At 41.9% G+C, this 23,353-nt stretch overlaps 1 protein-coding gene across 2 annotated transcripts in view; it reads left to right on the forward strand.

Moving 5' to 3' along the window:
- PARN (poly(A)-specific ribonuclease) overlaps window positions 1-21,052 on the forward strand; it is a 196,365-nt gene extending 175,313 nt beyond the window's left edge. For both annotated transcript variants that reach the window (XM_003269303.3, XM_030798055.1), the window contains 2 exons: window positions 9,716-9,909; window positions 20,007-21,052. In XM_003269303.3, coding sequence (XP_003269351.1) covers window positions 9,716-9,909; window positions 20,007-20,062 — 250 coding nt within the window. In that variant the 3' untranslated portion in view covers window positions 20,063-21,052. The remainder of the gene's footprint in view (window positions 1-9,715; window positions 9,910-20,006) is intronic.
- Window positions 21,053-23,353: the final 2,301 nt, after the last annotated feature.

Raw genomic sequence — 23,353 nt, forward strand, 5'->3', positions numbered from 1 at the left:
CCGGCACAGTAAGGAGAGGTGGCCCTAGGAAGATGGGAGTTTATAAAGCAGTGCCAAGAACATTGAACTTGGAGTGCAATCTCAGACCCACCTGCCCAGCTGCAGTACCTGGGGGAGGTCATTTACCCTGAAGATGAGGTTTCTTGTCTGCAAAATGGGAGTTTACATGTGTCCAGCTTCAAAGGGTCATATACAGTTACCAAAAAAGAGAATGTTGTAAACAGCAGCTCTTTAAAATGAAAGGGGACTATTATTTTATACAGCAGCATGAATGTTCCAGCCAACTAAAGGACTTGCTCTACCTGTCTTTAAGACTTACTGTAGGCCAGGCATGATGGTTCACGCCTATAATACTGGCACTTTGGGAGACCAAGGAGGGAGAATCAGTTGAGCCCAGAAGTTCAAAACCAGCCTGAGGCAACACAGCAAGACACCCCCATCCTTACAAAAAAATTAAAAATTAGTCAGGTGTGGTAGTGCATGCCTGTAGTCCCAGCTACTCAGGAGGTAGGGGTGGGAGGATCACTTGAGCCTGGGAGGTTGAGGCTGCCGTGAGCTATGATTGCACCACTGCACTCCAGCCCAGGTGAGAGAGCCAGACCCCATTGGTTTAAAAAAAAAAAAAAAAAAAAAAGAAAAAACTTACTGTAAAACTGTAGTAATACAGTGTGGACTGGGTAAGGAAAGACAGATAGTGAAACAGAATAGAGAGTACAAGAATACAACCACCCATGTGTGATCAGTTGATTTCCCACTGTTTTTCCATGCAGGAATTCCTTCTTGGCATTTAGAGACATTTGTCTCTTATTCCAAATTGTGAGAAAAATGAGTCAAGAAATCAGGAAAAGGAAAAATTCTGCAAGAATTAAAAATTTAACAGCCAACATGGGCATTCATTACTAGTTTAAAGGAATTATCCAGCATCAGGTCAAAGGCAAGAGCACAGTCAGCGACACATGGAGTCAGAGATGAAGGTCATCATTTCAGAACCAGGACAGCAACATGTAGGAGAGAAGGGGTCACAGTCCAATCAAGTCATTCTTGCTTGTCACTGTCACCATATTGCAAGTGTATGTTTATGGCCCTGCCTGCTATTAATAGTGAGTCATTCTTCTCAATAAAAATCTATTGAGTTATGCGCATGAGTACACTTTACAAAATCCTCCAAGTCTTGTTGGAAGACGTAAGTTTTGGCAGCAGCCCTTAAGTTGGTAGCTTTGAAGCGTGATTCCTGTGTAGTGCTGGTAACCTTGCTAGGATAGCCAAATGTTACATTGTCTTCATAGAATCCAATAATGTTCACTGGTGTTTTCCAGTGTTTGAATATTTAATGTAGGCTACAGTTCTTTGTAAATACTTTTACAGGGGAAATGTAAAGAGAAAATGTGTGAATATGATTGTGGAATACTCTTAATATGAAATCAGCTGATATAAAATTTGAATTAGGAAAAGCAGTATCAATTTTAAGAGCAAAATCAAGGCAAGCAGACAAAATATTTTCAACACTAGGAAAGGAAATGGGCTTATATGAAGCCATATATAGTCTAAATCCCAACTGCAATTTGCTTTGGACACACTCTGAGAGTTTGACCACTTGACCAGTGTTCAGCATAACATGAAAGAAGCTTTTCTACATTTGTAATATTTTTCACAAAACAAATATTAATTAATGCTTATGTGTTTTAAAGTATCATTTAAGAATAACTTTTAAATATTCGTGGCATCTTTCAATTTTTAAATGATATTTATTTGGCATTCATTTGGTGCTACTGTGTTTTTAATGTTTTCTGTTAACAAATGTCTATATCAAGTAGAGGTTTTTTTTTGTGTTATTGAAATACGTGCTTTTCTCACAGTGTATTCATTCATAATAATAACCTGTGCTTATATTATTATATCTTACTTTATAGAACTGACCCCTGAAGCTTTCAGTATAAGTGTATCACATAAAAGTGATTTGCTATTTATAGCTCATTATTCAACAACATATAACACAGTGCGATGAAAAATGCAGAATATTTTATGATTTGGGAATTCTGAATTTCTCATTTCTGAATCTTGAAGCTAATGACTGTTGAGAATTTGGAAAAAAACAAAAATTCCTGACACAGGTGCTAGTAATCCAGTCAGTAGGCGAAGGAAGGTTTTGTCAACATTCAGTACTGAAACAACTGGGTAACTATGCCAAAAACCACATTTCTGTTCTTATGTTACACCACATTTAAAATGAACTTGAAGTGACTCATAGAACTAAATGGAAGAACTAAAATGATAACCACTGATAAAAGAAAAAAATGAAAGGAAATCGTAGTATCTTGCACTAGGGAAAGATTTCTTAGATATGACAACAAAAGTATGAGCCATAAAAGAAAAATGTTGATAAATTGGACTTAGTCAAACTTAAATATTCTTTTCTTCAAAAGATACTATTAAGAAACTGTGAAGAGAAGGCACACACTGTGGAAAAAAATTTCTTTTCATTTTTTTCTTTTAAATAGAGGTGGGGATTCACCATGTTGCCCAGGCTGGTCTTGAACTCCTGAGCTCAAGCGATCCAGCCACCTTGGCCTCCCAAAGTGCTAGGATTATAGGCATGAGCCATCATGCCGGGCCAAAAATTTTCAAACTGCATATCTAATAAAGTAGTTGTATCTACATACAAAATAGTTGTATCATGATCATATGTACTCTTACAATATATACTCGGCAATTCAGAGAACAACCCAGTTTTTTGAAAAGGGGGATGAGGTCAAAACATTTCAACAGATTCTTCAAAAAAGATATACAAATGGCCAATAAATAGTTTGGCAGTTTCCTGTAAAGTTAAATATAAATTGCAAATGTATTTTTATGTATCACCCAGAAATCCTTCTAGATATTTGTATTTGAAAAATAAAAACTTATGTTTTTAATAATAAAAGCTAGCTTTTACCCAGATGTTCATACCAACATTATTTATAATGACAAAAAGTTGGAAGCAGCCCAAATGTCCATCAACTGGTAAATGAATAAATTGTGATCCAGCCATACTATGAAATAAAGTACTAACAGCCATGTGACTGACTCTCAAAGTATTATGCTAAGTGAAAAGAGTCAAACAAAAGACTAAATATTGTGTGATTTCATTCACATGAACTTCTGGAAAAGGCAAAACTACATAAATAGGACCGCAAGCAGATTAATGGTTGCTGCGACAACGTGGATTGAGTGCAGAGTGACACGAGGAATCTTTTTAGGGAAAGGGCATTGTTCTATATCTCAATTGTAGTAATAGTTACATGGTTATAAGCAATTCCCAAAGTTAACCAAACTGTGCATTTAAAATAAGTGAATTCCATTGCATGTAAATAATACCCTAATTTAAAATGGGGAATATGTTCATGTGGCAGCTAGATTTTTGTTATTGCTTTATGGAAAAAGGTGTTTGTAGGGGTTTAAAAATATGGCCTTTCTATAAGCAAACAGTTCTTTCTACTAAAAGGAAAAAGTTACTGGAGATGTTTACCGTTGTGGAATTTGATGGATAGTTGACAGTAACTTAGCTTTTAACAAAACACTAATCAGAGTTTAATGTTCAGTTTTAACATACCAAGTTGTGTCTGTGACATTTTATTTTTTAATTAATCACCACTTCTTACAGTGGATTTAAATGTCCACTTCTTATGCATTATAAACTAGCTAACTTTGTACATTATAAATCTGTATGCAAAATGAGGTCATACAAATGGGAGATTGTTTTGCCTCTCATTTTACCTTTTGACATTTAAAATCAGTTAATAAAAGAATGCCTCATCAACGTGCAGGTATTGAGAGTGCTACACACACATGCACATACACATGCGTGCACAGCAGTACCTTCCAAATATATAAAGAATCACATTTGTGAAGGCAGTGTTACATATATCTGGTCTTTAATGTATAATTAAAATTCTTTCATTTAAAACTGCCGTAGTTATATGGGATATAATCACAGCTTTTATTTTTATTAGAGAATAGCAGGTCTTACATACATATAAATACAGAAACATTATATGAAATAAACTAATTCCACATATATCTGAGCGCTTTCTCAGGCAGGATGCCCAATAACCGTTAGCCTCTCCTAGGAAGCAAAAGACTTATTTGAGAGCAGAAACTACAGATTAGCAGTTAAGAAATATGCTGTAGGGCGGGTGCAGTGGCTCATGCCTGTAATCCCAGCACTTTGGGAGGCCGAGGCAGGCAGATCTCCTGAGGTCAGGATTTCAAGACCAGCCTGGCCAACATGGTGAAACCCTGTTTCTACTAAAAATACAAAAATTAGCTGGGAGGCTGAGGCACGAGAATCACGTGAACCGGGGAGATGGAGGTTACAGTGTATCAAGATCACACCACTACACTGAACCGGGGAGATGGAGGTTACAGTGTATCAAGATCACACCACTACACTCCAGCCTGGGCAACGGAGCAAGATTCCATCTCTAAATAAATAAATAAAGTTGTAAATTAATTGAGAAACTGTTGAGGAAAATGCTTTCTAAACTTAAACGTTACATAGAAACAAGAACCCTGCAGGACATCTGGCAGAGTCCCTGTTGCATAGCAGTCAGTTGTTTATGGAGAGGAGCATTACAGATGCACGGGTCTTGTTGGCCAAAAATACCATAATCTGTGGTTAGGATACAACCAATGTATTCTAGTAAGTGCCTTCAAAATCATTGCTTGCAGTTAATGCTAAAATTAATCAATTTCCATGTCCATAGACTAGCCACATGATGTTGAGATATGAAATGGTTGTTATTGTTGTTGTTGTTTGAGACAGGGTCTCACTCTGTCACCCAGGCTGGAGTGCAGTGGGATGGTCATGGCTCACTGAAACCTCAAACTCCCAGACTCAAGCAATCCTCCTACCTCAGCCTCCCAAATAGCCGGGACTACAGGCATGCCACCACTGTGCCTGGCTAATTTTTTGTGTTTTTTTTTTTTTTTTTTTTTTTTTTTAGAGACGGGGTTTCGCCACATTGCCCAGGCTGTTCTTGAACTCCTGGGCTCAAGCAGTCCTCCCTCCTTGGCCTCCCTAAGTGTTGGGATTACAATTGTGAACCACCACACCTGGCCAAGAGAGGAGTTTTGACAAAACCATATTCCTATAAAGACACAGGGAATTAACATTACCCCGGAAAGTTCCCTCATGTTCCACCAGTCAATCCCTACCTACCCTCCCATACCCACCATTCTTCTGAAATTTTTTCTCTGAAGATTAGTTTAGCCTTTTCTGGAATTTCATGTAAATGGGTTTATAAAATACCCACCCTTTCCTGTGAAGGCTTCATTCACTTAGAATGTTTGAGATTCATCTGTGTTGTTGGAGGTAACAGTAATTCATTTTTTAATTGCTGAATTATATTTCACTGTATGAATATAGTCCAGTTTATCCATTCTCCTGTTGATGCACTGCTCCTAGTTGCAGTTTATTATAAAAAATAAGATGAACGACTTAAAGTCCTCTTGAGACAGACAAGCAGAGTGTTATGGGAAGCATGGAAAGGAAAGAATAGTAAACAAGGATTGGGAACATTCCCAGAGGAGAGTGATGTTGAGCAGGAGGAGATGGGCAGTAGGGTCTTAGCATGAACGGTAACATTGAAATGGGCAGTGTGGGATGTATTTGGGCTGATAAACTTCTGGTGGGATGACGGGCATGTGGGAGAGTACGGACGATGGACTTCATTAGGTAAACCTATATAGTCTGCAGCTTGGCTGCCTAGTGAAAGATAGGCCAGGAAAGCAGATTGGGACCCAGATGATAGAGGATCCTGGATGCTGTGCCAAGCAGTTTAAATTTAGGTTTATAGTGGAGAGTCAGGGTTTTTCTTTCCCTTCCCTTTCCTTGTCTTACATATTGATGTAGACTCATGGATTGCTATTTTTTTTTCAATGATTCAGAATTTATTACTGCCCCCTAGTAAATTAGAGGGCACACATTGTCCCAGATTTTCCCAGTGGGAGTCCTTTCAAGCTAGTTCCTATTTCCCTGTGACATGCCTAAAAGTTTTTTACTTCTTGGTATTGCAAAATATTTTAGACTCATTTTATAATTTATCTCCCTTGAGCCTGGAATCAGCCACTTATTTCAGGAGCCCTGGTTCCTTTTAGTAGGGTATTAGAAACTAAGATCTGGACCGTAGATATGCTCATTGCTACTGTGGTGTCTCTGCTTCTATGTCCTTTCTGTAGACAGAGCTGTGAATTTTGTGCCTGGATAGATACAATTATCTGTCCCTGCATAAATATACATATATCTGTGTGTGTGTATACATAAATATGAACACATATACTCATACTTATTTTAGAAATCACAAGCCCAAACCCATATCTCCAATTTCAGTCTATCCTCAGAGGGTTCTTCCTTATCTTCCCTTATTCTAATATTTTTATGTCTGTCTGCCAGAAACATCAGCACATTTACTGATTTACCCATTGCTATCATGCAGCTAAGTGTTTTCAGAATTGCTTCACTCATTCTACTACAGAAGCAAACCTACTAAAGGGTTCAGGATTTGTTTGCAATTCTCTCCCACACCCTACTCAAGATTGGGCATACCAGGTTCATAAGTTGTTCGCTTGCACTTTGCTTTTTGCACATATTTTACTGGAAATCTTTCCATAATCATTTTCAGTTCTTTGAGATCTTCATTCTTTTTGGTAACTGCTTAGTAGTTCATTAATTGTATGTACTGTTGTGTATTCAACCAGTTTTTTATGCTTAGACATTTGGGTACTTTGCAGTATTTTGCAATTCCAAATAATGCTGTAATGAATAACTTGTACATACATATTTTTGCATTGTAGGAGGTATATCTTCTAAATTCCTGGAAGTGTATGCAGTTTTGTTAGATACTGCCACATTCCCTCCATAAGAATAATTCATGCAATTTTGCATTCATACCAGTAATGTGAGAAAGGACCCATTTCCCCCAGTCTACTAATGGAGTATATTATCAAGCTTTTGAAGGTTTTTGCCAGTCTAAAAACCTAGTGGGTGAGAAGTGATATTTCAGTGTTGTTTTATTTTGCATTATGAATGGAGTTGAACATCTTTTCATGTGCTTAAGGAGTGTGTAATGAGCTGTTTATTCATAGCTTTTCAGTTTTCTGTAGGACTTTTGGTCTTTCTTTTTCTCTTCAAGTTTGAGTTATAATTTGTTAGAGACATTAACCCTTTATCTGTGATACATGTTGCAGGTATTTCCTCCTGGTTTGTCATTTGTCTTGGCTCACGTTATTTATTGCCCTGCAAAATATGTTTACATCTATGAGGTCACATTCGTAAATCCTTTATTATGTCTGGATTGTGAGACATGGCAAGAAAACTTTTTCTACACCTAGATTTTGGAGGCATTCACCTGTGTTTTCTTTCAGTACCTGTAAAGTTGCCTTTTTTGCATTTAGATATCTAATCCATTAGGCATTTATTCTTTTATCTGGTGTGAGGAATGGCTCTAATTTTATCCTTTTCTGCTTGTCCCAACACCATTATTTTAAAGTCCATATATGCCCCAGTATTTAGAGATACCACTGTTATCATACAGTAGATTTCTATATACTGTTAGGGCTATTTCTAGACTTTGTATTTCACAGAGTATTTTTAATGCCTGTGGTTCTAGCTGAGTTTTCATTAAACATTCATGTATGTCTCAGAGGCTACCACGTTCCTGAATTTACAGTGCAAAGGAATTTCTAGGCCTCTTCCCCTTTCGTGATGGAAGAACCCTTATTATCTTCTCATACTTTCTGAATTTTCTGAAATCAGCCGAACTTTTTCTAGTCTTTAAAAAATCTTAAAGGTATTATCAGTTTTTAAACAGGAAACTTTAGCATACAATTTTAAAAGCCACCCCCCTGCCCCGCCAAAACATTACCATTAATATCCTCCCTTATAGTCCCTCAATTAGATGTTTCAGAAAGCTGTCTATAATAGACATGAAAAAGAGGACAAATGAAAGGCTAGCCAGCCAGTCATAGGAGGAAGAGTGCTCCAGCCTCTTCATCTCCCCATGCCTTAGAGAACCACCAGGAAGTCAGTGTGTTCTCCTCTGTCCCCTGAGTGTACTATCAAGTGCAGTTGGCAGATTCAGGGAAGATGTTGAGTGCAGGAGTAATGTGGAGGAACTTGAATATTTAGGTAGCCAGAGTTTTTTATATGGAACATTTTAAACTATTCACTTCCTGGCTGGGCATGGTGGTTCACGCCTGTAATCCCAGCACTTTGGGAGGCCGAGGAGGGCAGATCACTTGAGGTCCGTTGTTCCAGACCAGCTTGGCCAACATGGTGAAACCTCACCTCTACTAAAAATACAAAAATTAGCAGAGGCTGGGCGTAGTGACTCAAGCCTGTAATCCCAGCACTTTGGGAGGCCAAGGTGGGTGGATCACGAGGTCAGGAGTTCGAGACCAGCCTGGCCAACACGGTGAAACCTCGTCTCTACTAAAAATACAAAAATTAGCCAGACTTCGTGGCACATACCTGTAATCCTAGCTACTCAGGAGGCTGAGGCAGGAGAATTGCTTGAACCCAGGAGGCGGAGGTTGCAGTGAGCTGAGATTGTGCCACTGCACTCCAGCCTGGGGGACAGAGCGAGACTCTGTCTCAGGAAAAAAAAAAAAAAAAATTAGCCAGGCATGGTGGCAGATGCCTGTAATCCCAGCTACTTGGGAGGCTGAAGCAGGAGAATCACTTGAACCCAGGAGGCGGAGGCTACAGTGAGCCGAGATCGCACCACTGCACTCCAGCCTAGGTGACAGAGCAAGACCGTGTCTCAAAAATAATTAGATAGATAGATAGATAGATAGATAGATAGATAGATAGATAGATAAAATTTAAAAGCACCCATCTCCTAGGAAAAGCTGGTAGGATCATTTTATCTCTCTCACTCCCCACCCTCACCATGTGCTTGAATGGCCTCTCCTAAATAGAATGCCTTGAATTTATTTGAGGCTTTTCGTAACTTGGGGGCCATAATAAAAAAAATCTCTAAGACCCATTTAGAGGAGAAAGGACTCACTGGCCATGTGGACACTGTTTTTATCTAGTTATATTTCAGGGAACATTTTCTTAAGGAAAAATCAGGACACATAATCTGATTTAATTCAATATGTCAAATCCTATAAAGCTTTCAAAATGAAACCAGATTTAATTATACATTTAAGAAGTCATCTTTTTGGAAAGGAAGAGGATTACATGAAGGTGGGGTATGCTCTGTAACTACATCCAAGTTTTAAGCAGTGGGATAGCAGACTGATTGAAGAATTCTTCAGTTCTGCTGTTTATCCATTAGGCAGTAATGAAGGGAATAATGCCATCTTCTGATTTAATGTAATCAAAACTATTATTTCATTATAGTATCTCTACTATTCTACTATTCTGTTACAATGGTTTTATCAAAATAGAGACTAGGAACTTTGCAGATTTGTTCTTGAGCACTCAGATCAGCTTAAATTTGTATATATCTATTTACAAGCATGATTTAGGACTTTTTTCTAAATAAGCTTGTTATAGGTAAACTTTCAGACTTCAGTTCATAATAAAGTCTTTAATTTTTACACACAGGCAGCAGCTGCCCATGTTGATGGCTGGCTGACTGTTAATAGAATTAAGAGTATTAAAATATTTTTATAGACTAGTCTTCCTGTAACTCTCAGCACCTTTTATGTTGTTCCACTTTTTGCATTTCAGTTTTACAGCTCCCAGCACAGTAGGAAAGAGAAATTTGAGTCCTAGTCAAGAGGAAGCTGGCCTGGAGGACGGAGTGTCAGGGGACATTTCCGACACTGAGCTTGAGCAGACCGATTCCTGTGCAGAGCCCCTCTCAGAGGGAAGGAAAAAGGCCAAGAAATTAAAAAGAATGAAGAAGGAGCTTTCTCCAGCAGGTTTGTATTGGATCTTGCCGAAGTTCTGGGGCCGTGGACTGTTTAAATGCTCTAGAAACTCCTATTTTGGGGGAGAAATTATAGCAAGGCTTCACTTGGTGGCAAAGCCCATGTAGTCTTCCACCAGAGCAGATATTTTTAGGATCAATTTAATTTAATTTGAGGAATCCTAAAAAGCTCTGGCTCGGGTAGCATAAGGCCTGGGGGGTCTCCTTGTTAAAGATGGCTAGTCTATTTTGGTAATCTCTCTCTCCTCCGTGGTGTAGAGGTTTTGCTGATGTGTTTAAAGCAGCCTCAATATTTAAAATGTGCATTTAAATGTGCACAGAGGCCCCTCCTATATGTTATTTTCAGTAGCAGAGTTTTCACTGTTTCCAGCAAAACCCCGAGGCAACCTGGATTTCTCTCCTAAGCAGAATTATATAAGAAGCAAAGGAAACAGGAAATTAGCACCTGTTGAGAGCCTACTACATGCTAGATGCTGTAGTAGAAGCCATTTCTCTCCTTATTTCATTTAATTTTCACCGTAGCCCTGAGGTGGGAATCATCATCCTTATTTGATGAAGCAGATGCCTGGGCTCAGGGAGGCTAAGTGTGCAGGGCCGTGCTGCACTTAAGAAGCACAGCCGAAAGGCAGGAATCCCATGTCTTCTCCACCCCACAGACGTGCCTCACTCAGCCCTTCGTGCACACATGCCACACAGGGCCACAGCAAGAGGCCAGAAGGCATCTTGTCAGTCAGCACATGGAAAAGGCCGTTCCCTGCTGCTGGGGGCGGTCCAGCAAGGCAGCAGTCACAGTGACAGTAATCATAGTCACTTCTTATTGAGTGCTTATTACTGGGGCCAGGACAATGCTTAATGTGTAACTGAAATTCTTTCATTTAAATCCTTGAGACAGTCATCATTATCCATTTTACAGTTAAGAAAACGGAGGCCCAAAGGGTTATGTGAGTTGCCCAAAGTCCCAGAGCCATTCAGTCTGTCCTACAAGAAAGCTGGTGAGGCCAGTCTCAGTGGCTCACACCTGTAATCCCAGCACTTTGGGAGGCCAAGACGGGCGGATCACTTGAGGTCAGGAGTTCGAGACCAGCATGGCCAACATGGCAAAACCACGTCTCTACTAAAAATACAAAAATTAGCCAGGTGTGGTGGCACATGCCAGTAGTCCCGGCTACTTAGGAGACTGAAGTAGGGGGACTGCCTCAGCCCAGGGAGGTCAAGGCTACAGTGAGCCAAGATCGTACCACTGTACTCCATCCTGGGCAACAGAGTGAGACCCTGTCTCACATACACACTGACAAAAGAAAGTGAGTCTTTTAACCAAGGTTATGTGTCGAGAGACACTGACCCAGACACAATTATAATCATTCTCCTTTGTCTCACATCGTGACAGTTGTCACGGTTAGCAGAACTAACAATCAAATCAGAGGAAAGTAATAGTCAAGTGGTGGAACTTGATTCATACCCAAGCTGTGAATTCACTGTTTTAATTAATCCCCTTTTGCATGTGGCCCTATCTGACTGTGGGGGGTTTTCTGAATCTCATTGATATTAATGAAATCAGACAAGTAGCAAAAATGTCACATATGCTTTTTGTACATTATGCTGAAGCTGAATTTCAACAGAAAACTTAAACTCATGTTTGAAGCCTGGATTGGATGTTTTAGCTGTCTCCTTGACTCTGGGTGTCTCTCTTTACTTACCTCCTCTCCTTTCCCTGAATCAACTATTGGAGGGGGCCAGGCATGGTAGCTCACAACTATAATCCCACCACTCTGAGAAGCTGAAGCAGGAGGATGGCTTGAGCCCAGGAGTTTGAGACCAGCCTGGGCAATATAGTGAGACCTTTTCTCTACTAAATAAATAAATAAATAAATAAATAAATAAATAAATAAATATTAAATATTAGCTGCACGGGCCTGTAGTCCCAGGTACTCAGGAGGCTGAATCGGGAGGATCGGTTGAGCCCAGGAGTTTTGACTGCAGTGAGCTATGATCGCATCACTGCACTCCAACCTGGGGGACACAGCGAGACCTTGTCTCAAGAAAAAAATGAAAGAAAAAGTATTGGAGAAGTTTTTCATCTGTAGCATCCTTAGTCTTCAAATTTCATGCCTTTATTACCACTGTCATGTTTCATGTGCTCAACAAATGTTAAAATAATGAATGTCAGCATGATTTCTAGAGATCGTACTGAGCAGGATTTAGAGGGGCAGGGGGGTTTCCCCACTTGTATTCCTGTCCTTCATATCTGTCTTTTCTGGATTTTTTTAGTTTATTACTTCTCAGGGATAAGCTTTTCGTTTTTCCCCTCTATATCAGCATAATCTGAAAAATATTAAAATTAAAATAACTAATAATAGACTGCATTAATAGATTAGTTCCTTTTATAGCTTTCATCATTTTAAGTGAAAACTTTCTATAAGTTATTTAGGGTTTTGAATTTATAATACTGTAATTAAAATAAGGGTTTTTTTCCTCCCATTGACAGTAAAGCTGTCACTGCCACAAGATTTGAGCTAAAAAAAAAATTGTAGATTTTGTACTTCTTTGTCAGCGCTGCCAAAAAAAAAAAAAGAGAGAGAGAGAGAAAGAGACATCTTGACAACTTTTAATTGAATCAGAGAACTTGAGTGAATCGAGCTTTCTTCTGGAGCACCATTCATCGAGCAAGACCCCTGACAGTGCCAGGTGGAAACTTAATGGATCCTTTCCACCTGGTTTGTTTTCAGTGTTTAATCCTATTAGTATCAGCAGGATGTCGGTTAGGATATCAGGTGCGGAACCTGTGGAATCAACCAATTTGGCTTGCTCATTTACTTTAATAAGGTCCCATAATGAGTGAGAGTACAAAGTTCAAGCCCCGTTAAGGGTCTGCATTAAACTCTCAGAAGTATTTAGAGTGTGCCGGGAGCCGCGAGGGTCTGGTTCGGGTGGTGGCGGGAACTGTATTAGAATGCTAGGCACCGCGCAACGAAGTCTGTCCAACCCAAAACGGTGCTGAGGCGTTGAGTCTGAGCTCTGGTACTCAGAAAAGCATCTCAGCGGGTACTCAACAGATCCTCGGGGGCTTGGGGGCCCAGCACTGGCAGTGAGGGCATGAAAGTCATAAAAGATAGGGCACTACCTGTGGGTATTTTCTGTTCTCCAAGGAGGAAGTAGCAAAAATTAGGGCACTAGAATATCCTATGTTGTAGCAATCCCAGAACAACTGGTGCTCAACAAATACCACACAAAACAAATTTTTAAAAATTTAATCTCGCCAGGTACAGTGGCTCATGCCTATAATCCCAGCACTTCTGGAGGGCGAGGCGGGCAGATCACCTGAGGTCAAGAGTTCAAGACCAGCCTGGCCAACATGGCGAAACCCCGTCTCTACTAAAAATACAAAAATTAGCCTGGCATGGTGGTGCACACCTGTAATCCCAGCTACTCGGGAGGCTGAGGCAGGAGAATCGCTTGAACCAGGGAGGCGGAGGTTGCAGTGAGCTGAGATCTTGCCATTGCACTCCAGCCTGGGTTACAAGAGCGAAACTCCATCTCAAAAAAAAAAAAAAAAAAATGTAATCTCTTTATATCTGTTCTTTTTCTTTTAATTTTTTTCTTGACCCAAGCATGTGAACTCATAGTATACATTTTGATATCGAAGATACACTAAGAATTAAGTACTAGACCTAATCCCAGATAACAAAATGACATAAATAGTGGAAGAAAGGACTATTTATTGGGTTTATACTATTAGACAGCATGCTAGGAACATCCTTTATTGTCTTGTCTAGACCTTTTAAACATGCAGTAAGGTGCAGATACTCTTTCCCAGTTGTACAGAGGAAACTGAGGCTTAGAGTTGCAGACTTGAAAGTATCTAACTGACATGTGGGAGGCTGGGGAAACTCATCCAGACTTTAGAGGAAATGAAGGATTCATCACACAGGTGAGTGTTCTTTGCAGCTGTTCTAGATCAGAAACAATTACCAATCTAGACTTTCATGTGATAAAGTCATTCAATAGAAATCCAAGCGGGCTGGGCATGGTGGCTCACGCGTTATTCCACCACCTTGGGTCAGGAGTTCAAGACCAGCCTGGCCAACATGGAGAAACTCTGTCTCTACTAAAAATACAAAAATTAGCTGGGAATGGTGGTGCTCCCAGCTACTTGGGAGGCTGAGGCAGGAGACTCTTGAGCCCGGGAGGCTGAGGTTGCAGTGAGCCCAGATGGCGCCACTGCACTCCAGCCTGGGTGACAGAGCAAGACTCCAAGACTCCTCCTCAAGAAACAGAGAGAGAGAGGAAGGAGGGAGGGAGGGAAAGCCAAGTAACCACTCTCCTTCAGGGCTTCTAGTTTATGTATATACTATGTACTCAGCAAATATTTTTCTCTTAAATGTGGTTGTTTCGATCCTATTTTCAGGAGGTGAATGTACAGTGTAAGTCCCCTCCTTTTCTGTTGATATGACTGTGTTGATTGGTAGTGCCAGCCACTTTCCATCCGAGCAGTTCTAGGTACATACTCAGTTGGTACGCAAAGGAAAACTATTCTGCATGCCATTAATGCTGGAATAAAATGTCTTTAGGAAGTGTGGCTGTTTTCCCAGGTCATGTTTAATTGAAGGATTTCTGTCACATACTTGTTCTTGTTGATGTGTTCCTGGGGCCTGCAGAAACGCTGCCCACCCCCTCACTTCTCTGGAAAATCTCAGGGCCGCATGGATGGTCTGATGCTGCCCGGGCTGACCATTCTGAAAATACTGCTGGCTGGTCCCTAGCAGCAGGTTCCATCAGCACCTTAGTTAGACGGTGATTACAGAGGCATGCCCAAAGGAGATAGATTGACTCTTCCTGGTTATTTTTTGTCCTGTAAATAGAGACATTGTTCAAAGTCTTTTTTCCCCTAACATTTAAAACAACACATTAGGCCTTTTAAGTGTTTGCCAAAGAACCTGGAGTTTTATTGGAGTCTTGACTAACCTGCTGAACTTTTCAAGCTGAAACCCTGAGGGTTACAGTATAAAAATTTAGAACCTACTTAGAGCAGCAATCTCCTCATGCTGTTACTGGTCTCATTAAAGTCAGAAACAAGATCTACAGCTGCTGCTGTGGGTCACCTGAGAGACCAGGCTGAGGCAGCCGAGCGACCTCCCAAGGAGTCTTTTAATTACTATGTCCAAGTGTGGTTTGCAGTGAACGTGGCGAAGGAGGTGTGGGCTGCTGTGCAGTAAGGCAGAGGCAGGGCACTCAGTGCGCATTTGTGCCCTCCCTGTTCCTCCTGGCAACTCCAGGATGTCATCAGCCTTGCAGGGAGGGGGCTCACCTTCTTAGTGTGGGAAACCGGCCCCAGGGCATACCCCCTTGAGCATTTCCTAGTTAGAAACTTGTGTGCAGCTTCCCAAAGGACCTTCCTCTGTACAGATGTCCACTCTGTGGAAGAGGATACAATGGGAAGCTTCCAGTGTCCTGTGCGGCTTCTTAGATTCCGTTTGGGATTCACCTGGAAAAAGCAATGCCTTACCCCTTCAAGTTTCTCCATTTCAACTCCAGTTAGGTAAAGGGGAGAAAAGCAGAAATATTCACCTTTTGTGTTCCCCATCTTTTAATTTTTTGTTGTTTTGGTTAATAAAAATAACGTACTCAGCATGAGAATTTGGAAAATGCAGAAAAATAGAAGACAGTTAAGCCCCCAGCCCCCCGACTTGATGCTGTGGTAACAAGCATTCTTGTTCTGTGGCCAATGTCATACCCTGTATGCAGCTTGTATCCTGCCTTTTCCCCTTTTAGAAACTCTTGGCCAAATAATCTTAACTATAAGCATAGTATTTCATATTAAAATTTTGTTGATTTTCATTTAAAACATTGTTTTTAGTATCTTTTGCCAGGCCAGCTTCAATAAGATATAATTGTACCCAATGAAAGTCATCACTTTCAGGTATAAAATTTGATGAGTTTTGACATCTGTGTACAGTCATGTAACCACCACTATGATCAAGATATAGAACTCCATCACTCCAGAAATTTCCCTCATGCCCCTTTGGAGTTGATCCTTCCCCCAACCCCCACACAGATCCCAGCAGCCATTGGTCTTCTTTCTGTCCCTGCGATTTTGTCTTTTTCAGAATGTCATATACCTGGAATCATGCGATAGTTAGCCTTCTGAGCCTTTCATTTAACTTCTTTCATTTAGCATGATGCATTTGCGATTTGTGGTGGTGCGTGTATCCTCAGTTCACTCCGTTTTACTGCTAAGTAGTAGTCCACTGTATGCAGGTATCACTATTTATCCATCACCCAGGGGAAAGACATTTAGATTGTTGCCAGTTTTTGGCAATCAAGAATCAAGCTGCTATAAATATTTATGTACAGGTTTTTGTATGAATTAAGTTTTCATTTTCTTTGGGTAAATATCTAGGAGTGGGATTGCTGGGTCATATGGTAACTGTATATTTAACTTCATAAGAAATTGATACACTCTTTTCCAAAGTGGCGTCACCATTTTGGATTTCCCCCAGCAGTATACAAGGCTTCGGCTCACTCTGCACCTTCACCAGTACTTGATATTGATACACACCCCTTTTGCTTGCTTGTTCAGCAGTTCTAATGGGTATATAGTGGTATCTCATTGTGGCTTTGGTTTTTATTTCCCTAATGACTAATAAGCATCTTTTCCTGTGATTTTTTGCCATCCGGATTTCTTATTTGGCGAAATATCTTTTCATTTTTTCCCTTTTTTCTAGGGTTGTTTATTTTCTGACTGCATTTTGAGAGTCCTTTATAGATTCTGGATACAAGTCCTTTTAAGCATTTTACAAATATATTCTTCTAGATTGGTTTTTCTTTTCATTTTGTTGGTGGTGGTGGTAGTGGTTTGTTGTTGTTGTTGTTGTTGTTGTTGTTTTCGAGACAGAGTCTTGCTTTGTCGCCCAGGCTGCAGTGCAATGGCACGATCTCGGCTCACTGCAACCTCTGCCTCCCGGGATCAAGTGATTCTCCTGCCTCAGCCTCCTGAGTAGCTGGGATTACAGGCGCCTGCCACCACGCCCAGCTAATTTTTGTACTTTTTTAGTAGAGACGGGTTTCACCATGTTGGCCAGGCTGGTCTCGGACACCTGACCTCGTGATCCACCGGCCTCAGCCTCCCAAAGTGCTGGGATTACAGGCATGAGCCACTGCAGCCAGCCTCTTTTCATTATTTTAACAGTGTCTTTTGAAGAGTGGAAGTTTTAAATTTTGATGAAGTCCAGTTTATCAGATTTTTCCCCTTGGATTTTGCCTTTGGTGTCATATCTAAAAAATCTTTGCGTAACTCTAACTTGCAAATATTTTCTTCTGTGTTTTCTTCCAGAAGTTTTACGGTTTTAGGTTTTACAATTAAAATGTACAATTCAAGTTAATCTTTGTATATAATGCAAGCTATGGATTAAGGTCCACTGTAGCAAGAGGCAGATGTTCTTAAGTATCTCCCTCCCTCCCTTCGTCCCTCCCTCCCCCTCTTCTTTCCTTCCCTCCCTCCCTCTTTTTTTTTAGACAGTTTCTCTCTGTCACCCACCCAGGCTGGAATGCATTAGCACTATTACAGCTCGCTGCAGCCTTGATATCCTGGGCTCAGGTGATCCTCCCACCTCATCCTCCTAGGTAGCTGGGACCACAGGTGTGTGCCACCACACCTGGCAGATTTTTAAATTTTTTGTAGAGGCAGGGTCTCCCTGTGTTGCTCAGGCTGGTCTCAAACTCCTGGGCTCAAGCCTTCCCTCATCAGCCTCCTAAAGTACTGGGATTACAGGCATGAGCCACCACACACAGCCAAGTATCCATTTAAAAAGAAAAGTTGTTCCTAAATGATTCCTTACACTCCAGTAAAACAGGGCTGTGAACATGAGTTCTGTGGAAAGCTGACCGTAGCTGCTGCTTTTTAAAAACCATACCTTCTTGTCCGCCAGTTTTGAGACTGGCCTTTTCTTGATCTACAGCTCTCCCTTTCTGGAAGGTGCTGGAAAGAACACTGTTAGTGGCCTTCATTTCCCCCCTGGTCTGGGTCTCCTGTAGATGGCTCCTACAGTTCTGGCCCCTCTGTACACATCATTGTCGCTCAGCAGCTGCACAGGTAGACAGTGAAAACTAGCATCTTTTAAATTATAGACTGTTGGCTTCCTGGGGAACAGCCATGTTCCATGTTGGGTCAGCTTATTGATAAGGGGAAGAGACCTAGCATTTATTAAAAACTTACCTGGCAACTTCGCTGTATCACAGATGTCCTATACAGCATAAAATAGTACTAGGTCCATCTTAGTCGAAGCAGTGAGACCTGTTCAAGGTCATCTAGCTAGTAAAATGGTCCAACTTGACTTGCCTTACTCCAGAACTTTTTGCTTATTCCATTATTTCCTTTTAGCTCTTCATGGAACCACTTCCTGTGTGTCTGATGGCTCACTGTGCACTCACACACACACCCCAACTAATGGCAGGTGCAGATTACAAGTATTGCAGTGCAGTTGCTTTTAGCAATTTATCTTCCTTTTTCCTCTGAACTGGATTTAATTTACTTCAGTTCCCCACATTTGGCATTGTAGCTTTTACCTTTAGCAGGGCTAATTGGCTACTGCAATATTTCTTTCATATGTGAATTATAAAAGTGCCCTTAATGGATGTTTCTTTTCATAGAATTAGGTGTTTATTGTATCAGTGTGTGACTGGGAAGGCCAGGCTAGCTGCAGGTTATCACAGGCCCCTTGCAGTACTTCACTGGACCCCATGAGTCCTTTTCAGTGGATCATCTCCTGCCCATCTTCACTTCTCCGGAGTGGTCTCACCATCTTTACTGGGAGTGCCAGAACGTGCCTGTTCAGAGCGATGAGACCCAGGGCAGAAAGATTCCGGTTACTCTTTCCCGGTCTCCTCATCCTAACTCCCTGGATCTTATCACAGTAAATGATCAGAAGTGGAAATTCTCATGTTAGCTGAAATTCTCTTCATGTTTTTTCTTGTGTTTAGACCTCGTTATCTTTAGGCATCCCTGTTACTGATGATAACCACTCTGAACTCAGTGATATGATTCCCTAGTTTGTAAGACACTGCACCCGCTCCATATTTAAAAGTTATTTCCCATTGGAGGTATCATCAAAGACTTCTCTCCCTTTCTAAAATCTTGGTGTTAGCAGCTAGAAGAGAGACTGCCAGTTTTCCTCGCCAGCTCTACTTTATGACTTAATGCATGGCACCACTTGTGCAGCTGACACCTGGTTGGGCCACACTTTCCATTATGAACATGCTCTTTCCTGACTTCCCTCACATTCATTGAAGTCCAGTCCCAGCTCAGTTGCTGGCCGCGGCTGCTCCTATTGTACAAAGTGGCATGAATAAAAAAGAAGGGCTTCTGACATTGGGGTGAAACGTCTGTCACTGAAGAGATCTTTTCAATCCAAGAAGAGGACCCCGGCGAGCTTCGCCGAAGTTGGAAAAAGCCGCAACCTTCTTTTGCCCCTGTTGAGATATTGGAACCCCCACTGGTTGGCTTCCCTCTGCCCTACAGCTGCCCACCTGAGATTTCTCTCCTAGGCAGATCCACAGCACAGCACAGAGAAACTCAGTTTCCAGGGACTTTGGCAGGGATCTTGGTGCTGTGGGAGGATTCAGACCTCATCTCAGCCATTTGCTAGCTCTGTACATCTGGTCATATTACCCCACTTCTCTCAATCTGTTCTTGCATCTGTAAAATGGGGTAGTGTTACCACCTTGGTGGGCTTTTAATGAAGATTATATGAATTAAATGCCCACTGTATTGCCAGCAAAGAATCCAGCATGGTGCTCAGTGAGGAATACTGTGCATGGCTACAGTTTAACTTGTGTGAAATAAATAGATAGATTCTGGAGGCAGGGAGGTGCTTCCTCCACCCGCCCTGTGATGTTTCTGTGGTTTCACCTTCCCATGCTGGGCACTGCCCTCCCTAGACAAGACTTGTCTGTGGACTCTTTCCAGCGCAGCTGTTTAGCCAGACGCTGGCCCCGTCTGCAGCCGTCACAGGCCCTCTGTCTCTCTGCTGGTCGTGTCATGCTCTCCTCAAGGTGCCGTCCTGCTGTTCATATTGTTTCATTCTTTCCCACCAGGAAGCATCTCGACGAACAGCCCTGCCACACTCTTTGAAGTACCTGACACATGGTAACCAAGACCTGAGGGCAGCAAACCGCTGGTGCTGTCGCTGTGAGCAAGAGCCGGCTGGCACATTTGGAAGCCATACTGTATTTAACTTAATCAAATGTGGTATGGGAGGGGTTGGAAACCAAGTTGTCTCCTGGGGGGGAAAGAAAACAGGTTTTATTTTTGTGGCTGTGGTTTTTTTCCCTTTTTAATCTAACTGCCTGTTGACGTTGACACTCATCACGGTTGTAGGCTGTCATGAATGTGTACGTGCTTAACCAGTGAATTCCATGTTGCTCATGTGAGGCCTTTCCTGTCATGACCCAGTGTGCTTAAGAACCTGCCTGATGGGGAGTGTCAGCTGTGAAATCTGCAAAAACTGCTGACGTTCCGGCTGCTGTGATCATGAATTTGGGGGTGTACTCTCCTGCCTGTGCATCTTCTCGCGCTGAGATTTTGAGGCGGTTGCAGCCCTCGGTTAGTCTCCCAGTGGAGAAATCGGTTGTGCCTCCCTGCTTCCCACCATAGCTGCCTGAAAACATGACGCTCTCGCGCTTGTCCTTCCATCAGGAAGATGTCCGCTCACGCCCACCCATGAGGGGGCTTACTGTATGCCCTGGCCTTTGGGCATATTTATGTAGAGTTCCTTTCTCCTAAGACGTGAGTTTCTTATGGGGGATGTACGAGTAAAAAGGTTAACTTCTGTTCTTATGTGTGGCGCTGTGTTCACTTTCCAGAGTCTCTGTTCGTTTGTTTGGATGGCGGTCTCGGGGTACGGCAGCGTGTGTGCATACGTGTGTGTGTGTGTGTGTGTGTGTGAAATCGTGCAAATCTACAACATGTCCCAGCCCATTCTCCGTTGAAACAGATCACAGCAACGACAAACGCTCATGGCGCTGCTTCGCTCCACCCGCTTCAGATAGATCATTCTTAGATATTTCACATTTTTGTATGGTGGAAATAAAAATGAAAAGTGTATTTCCTAAAGATGAAAATTAAAGACATTTTCATAGGACTCTGGCTTTCTCCTCTCTTTTTTTTTAATAAGTGAATGATGTTTTCGCTCTCTAGTAATACACAGATAAATTTCACACTCCTAAAAAATCTGCTAAGCCACTAAGGCTGATGTTCATGGATTTTTTTTCTTTTTCTTTTTACCCCTAACTGCTGTACCTGCCACGATGGGTCAGCTCCTCAGTGCCGAGCTGAGCCCTGGTGGTAAGTGGCCTTGGAGGAGGGTGGGAGGAATGAGGACCCTTAGCACTCACGCTGGAATCCCAGGGCATTATGCAGATTCTGATTTGTAAGACAATTTCCCCAATCAGGAGCCTCTGTCACACCTGTAAGCTGAGAGACTTGAGCCCAGGAGTTCAAGACCAGCATGGACAACACAGTGAGACCCTGTCTCTTTAAAAAAAAAAAAAAAATTTTTTTTTTTTTTTTTTAAGCATGTTAACTTCTCTTCCCCCTTCCTGCTCCTCTCCCTTCCCCTGGAGTTTTGTAGCCACAAAGTTAGAAACCCAGGCTTGGCAGGAAGGACTGCCCACCCCTCCTAGAGTAGTCAGCACCCACGGCTCAGTGGAAAGTGTGAAGGTGGGATGGAGACAGACAGTAAAGGAGGGTGAATGCAGGAGTGTGTAGAGTGGGCTGCCGGGCTGCCGAGTCAGCAGCACTCACAGGGAGAAATGAGGAGAGTCTGACCCTTCTTTCTGAAAGAAAAAGAGGGGGCCCAGCGCAGTGTCTCACGTCTATAATCCCAACACGTCGGGAGGCCAAGACAGGAGGATCACATGAACCCAGGTGTTTGAGACCAGCCTGGGCAACATAGGGAGACCCCATCTCTACACAAAATACAAAATTTAGCTGGGCATGGTGGCGCATGCCTGTGGTCCCAGCTACTCGGGACCGCAGGAGAATCGCTTGAACCCAGGAGGTGGAGGTTGCAGTGAGCTGAGATTGTGCTGCTGCACTCCAGCCTGGGCGACAGAGCAAGAATCTGTCTCAAAAATAAAAGGAACATAAACAACTTCACAGGGTAGTTGTGAGGATTAAATGAAATTACATACAATGCCCAGCATGCACAAGTACTCAGTAAATTGTAGTTATATTTAAAGATTATGCTTTTGATCTGAAACCCTTAGTGCATTTGCTTCTATCAGTGGGAGCAGACATAGTCACTGGAATTAGACTTAGTATTAAACACCCAGAGGAGCTTTCATACATGCCCAGACCTTTATTTTCTCTGCTGCATCAAATGACTTAAAACAGGTGAGCTGTGGCTCACGCCTGCTATCTTGCCACTTTGGGAGGTGGAGGCAGGTGGATCGCTTGAGCCAGGAGTTCAAGACCAGCCTGGGCAACATGACGAAACCCTGTCTCTACAGAAAATTTAAAAATTGGCCGGGTGTGGTGGTGTTCATCTGTTGTTCCAGCTACTCGGGAGGCTGAAGCAGGATTGCTTGAGCCTAGGAGGTTGAAGCTGCAGTGAGCTGTGATTGCGCCACTGTGCTTCCAGCCTGGGTGTCAGAGCAAGACCCTGTCAAAAACAGAACAGGTGAGCTGGGCTAACCCACTTCCTCCTCCACACACACACACCAGGCTTTCTTAACATATCTTTTGGGTATAAAATCCTAGGATGGTACTTCCGGCCTTTTGATACCGAGGCCCAGGGGCATATTAGGACAACAAGGCTATGGTCTGGGGGCTTCTTGAATACAGTAGCCAAATCTGGAGGCAGGCATCAGAGTGGGAACTTCCGTATTTCCCTGCAAATAGTTCTGTAGTCCTTTGATTTTGGAGCTGGGCTGGAGACCAAGTGCTATGGCTCTGTCCATTTTCATAACTTTGTCCAGTTTTCCCCTTGAGATTTTATTATGAAGATTTTCAAGCATACACCACCTAGGTTATCATTATTACCATTTTGTTACACAATCATGCCTTGCCGTCGACAGTGGAGGTCCCATTAGATGATCTTAGAGCTGGGAAATTCCTATCAGCTCCAGTGTATTTGTGTTTAAAGCTAAGTGTTGTTACAAAGGGGTCAAATAGTTGAAAAAAATTTAGAAGTTTATTAAGTAAAGAAGCTACAGTAAGCTAAGGTCATTTTATTCGTGAAAGGAAAATTTTTTCTAAATTCAGGGTAACCGTGAGTCCCAGGCCTTCACATTCACTCTCTATCACTCACCAGAATGCATTCCAGCCCTGCAAGCTCCATTCATGGTAAGTGCTCTACACAAGTGTATCATTTTTATTTTTTATACTATATTTTTATTATAGTTTTTCTATGTTTAGATACACAAATACCATTGGGTTACAG

This window comes from Nomascus leucogenys, chromosome 18 (assembly GCF_006542625.1).
Source record: "Nomascus leucogenys isolate Asia chromosome 18, Asia_NLE_v1, whole genome shotgun sequence".
In the NCBI taxonomy this organism is placed as follows: domain Eukaryota; kingdom Metazoa; phylum Chordata; class Mammalia; order Primates; family Hylobatidae; genus Nomascus; species Nomascus leucogenys.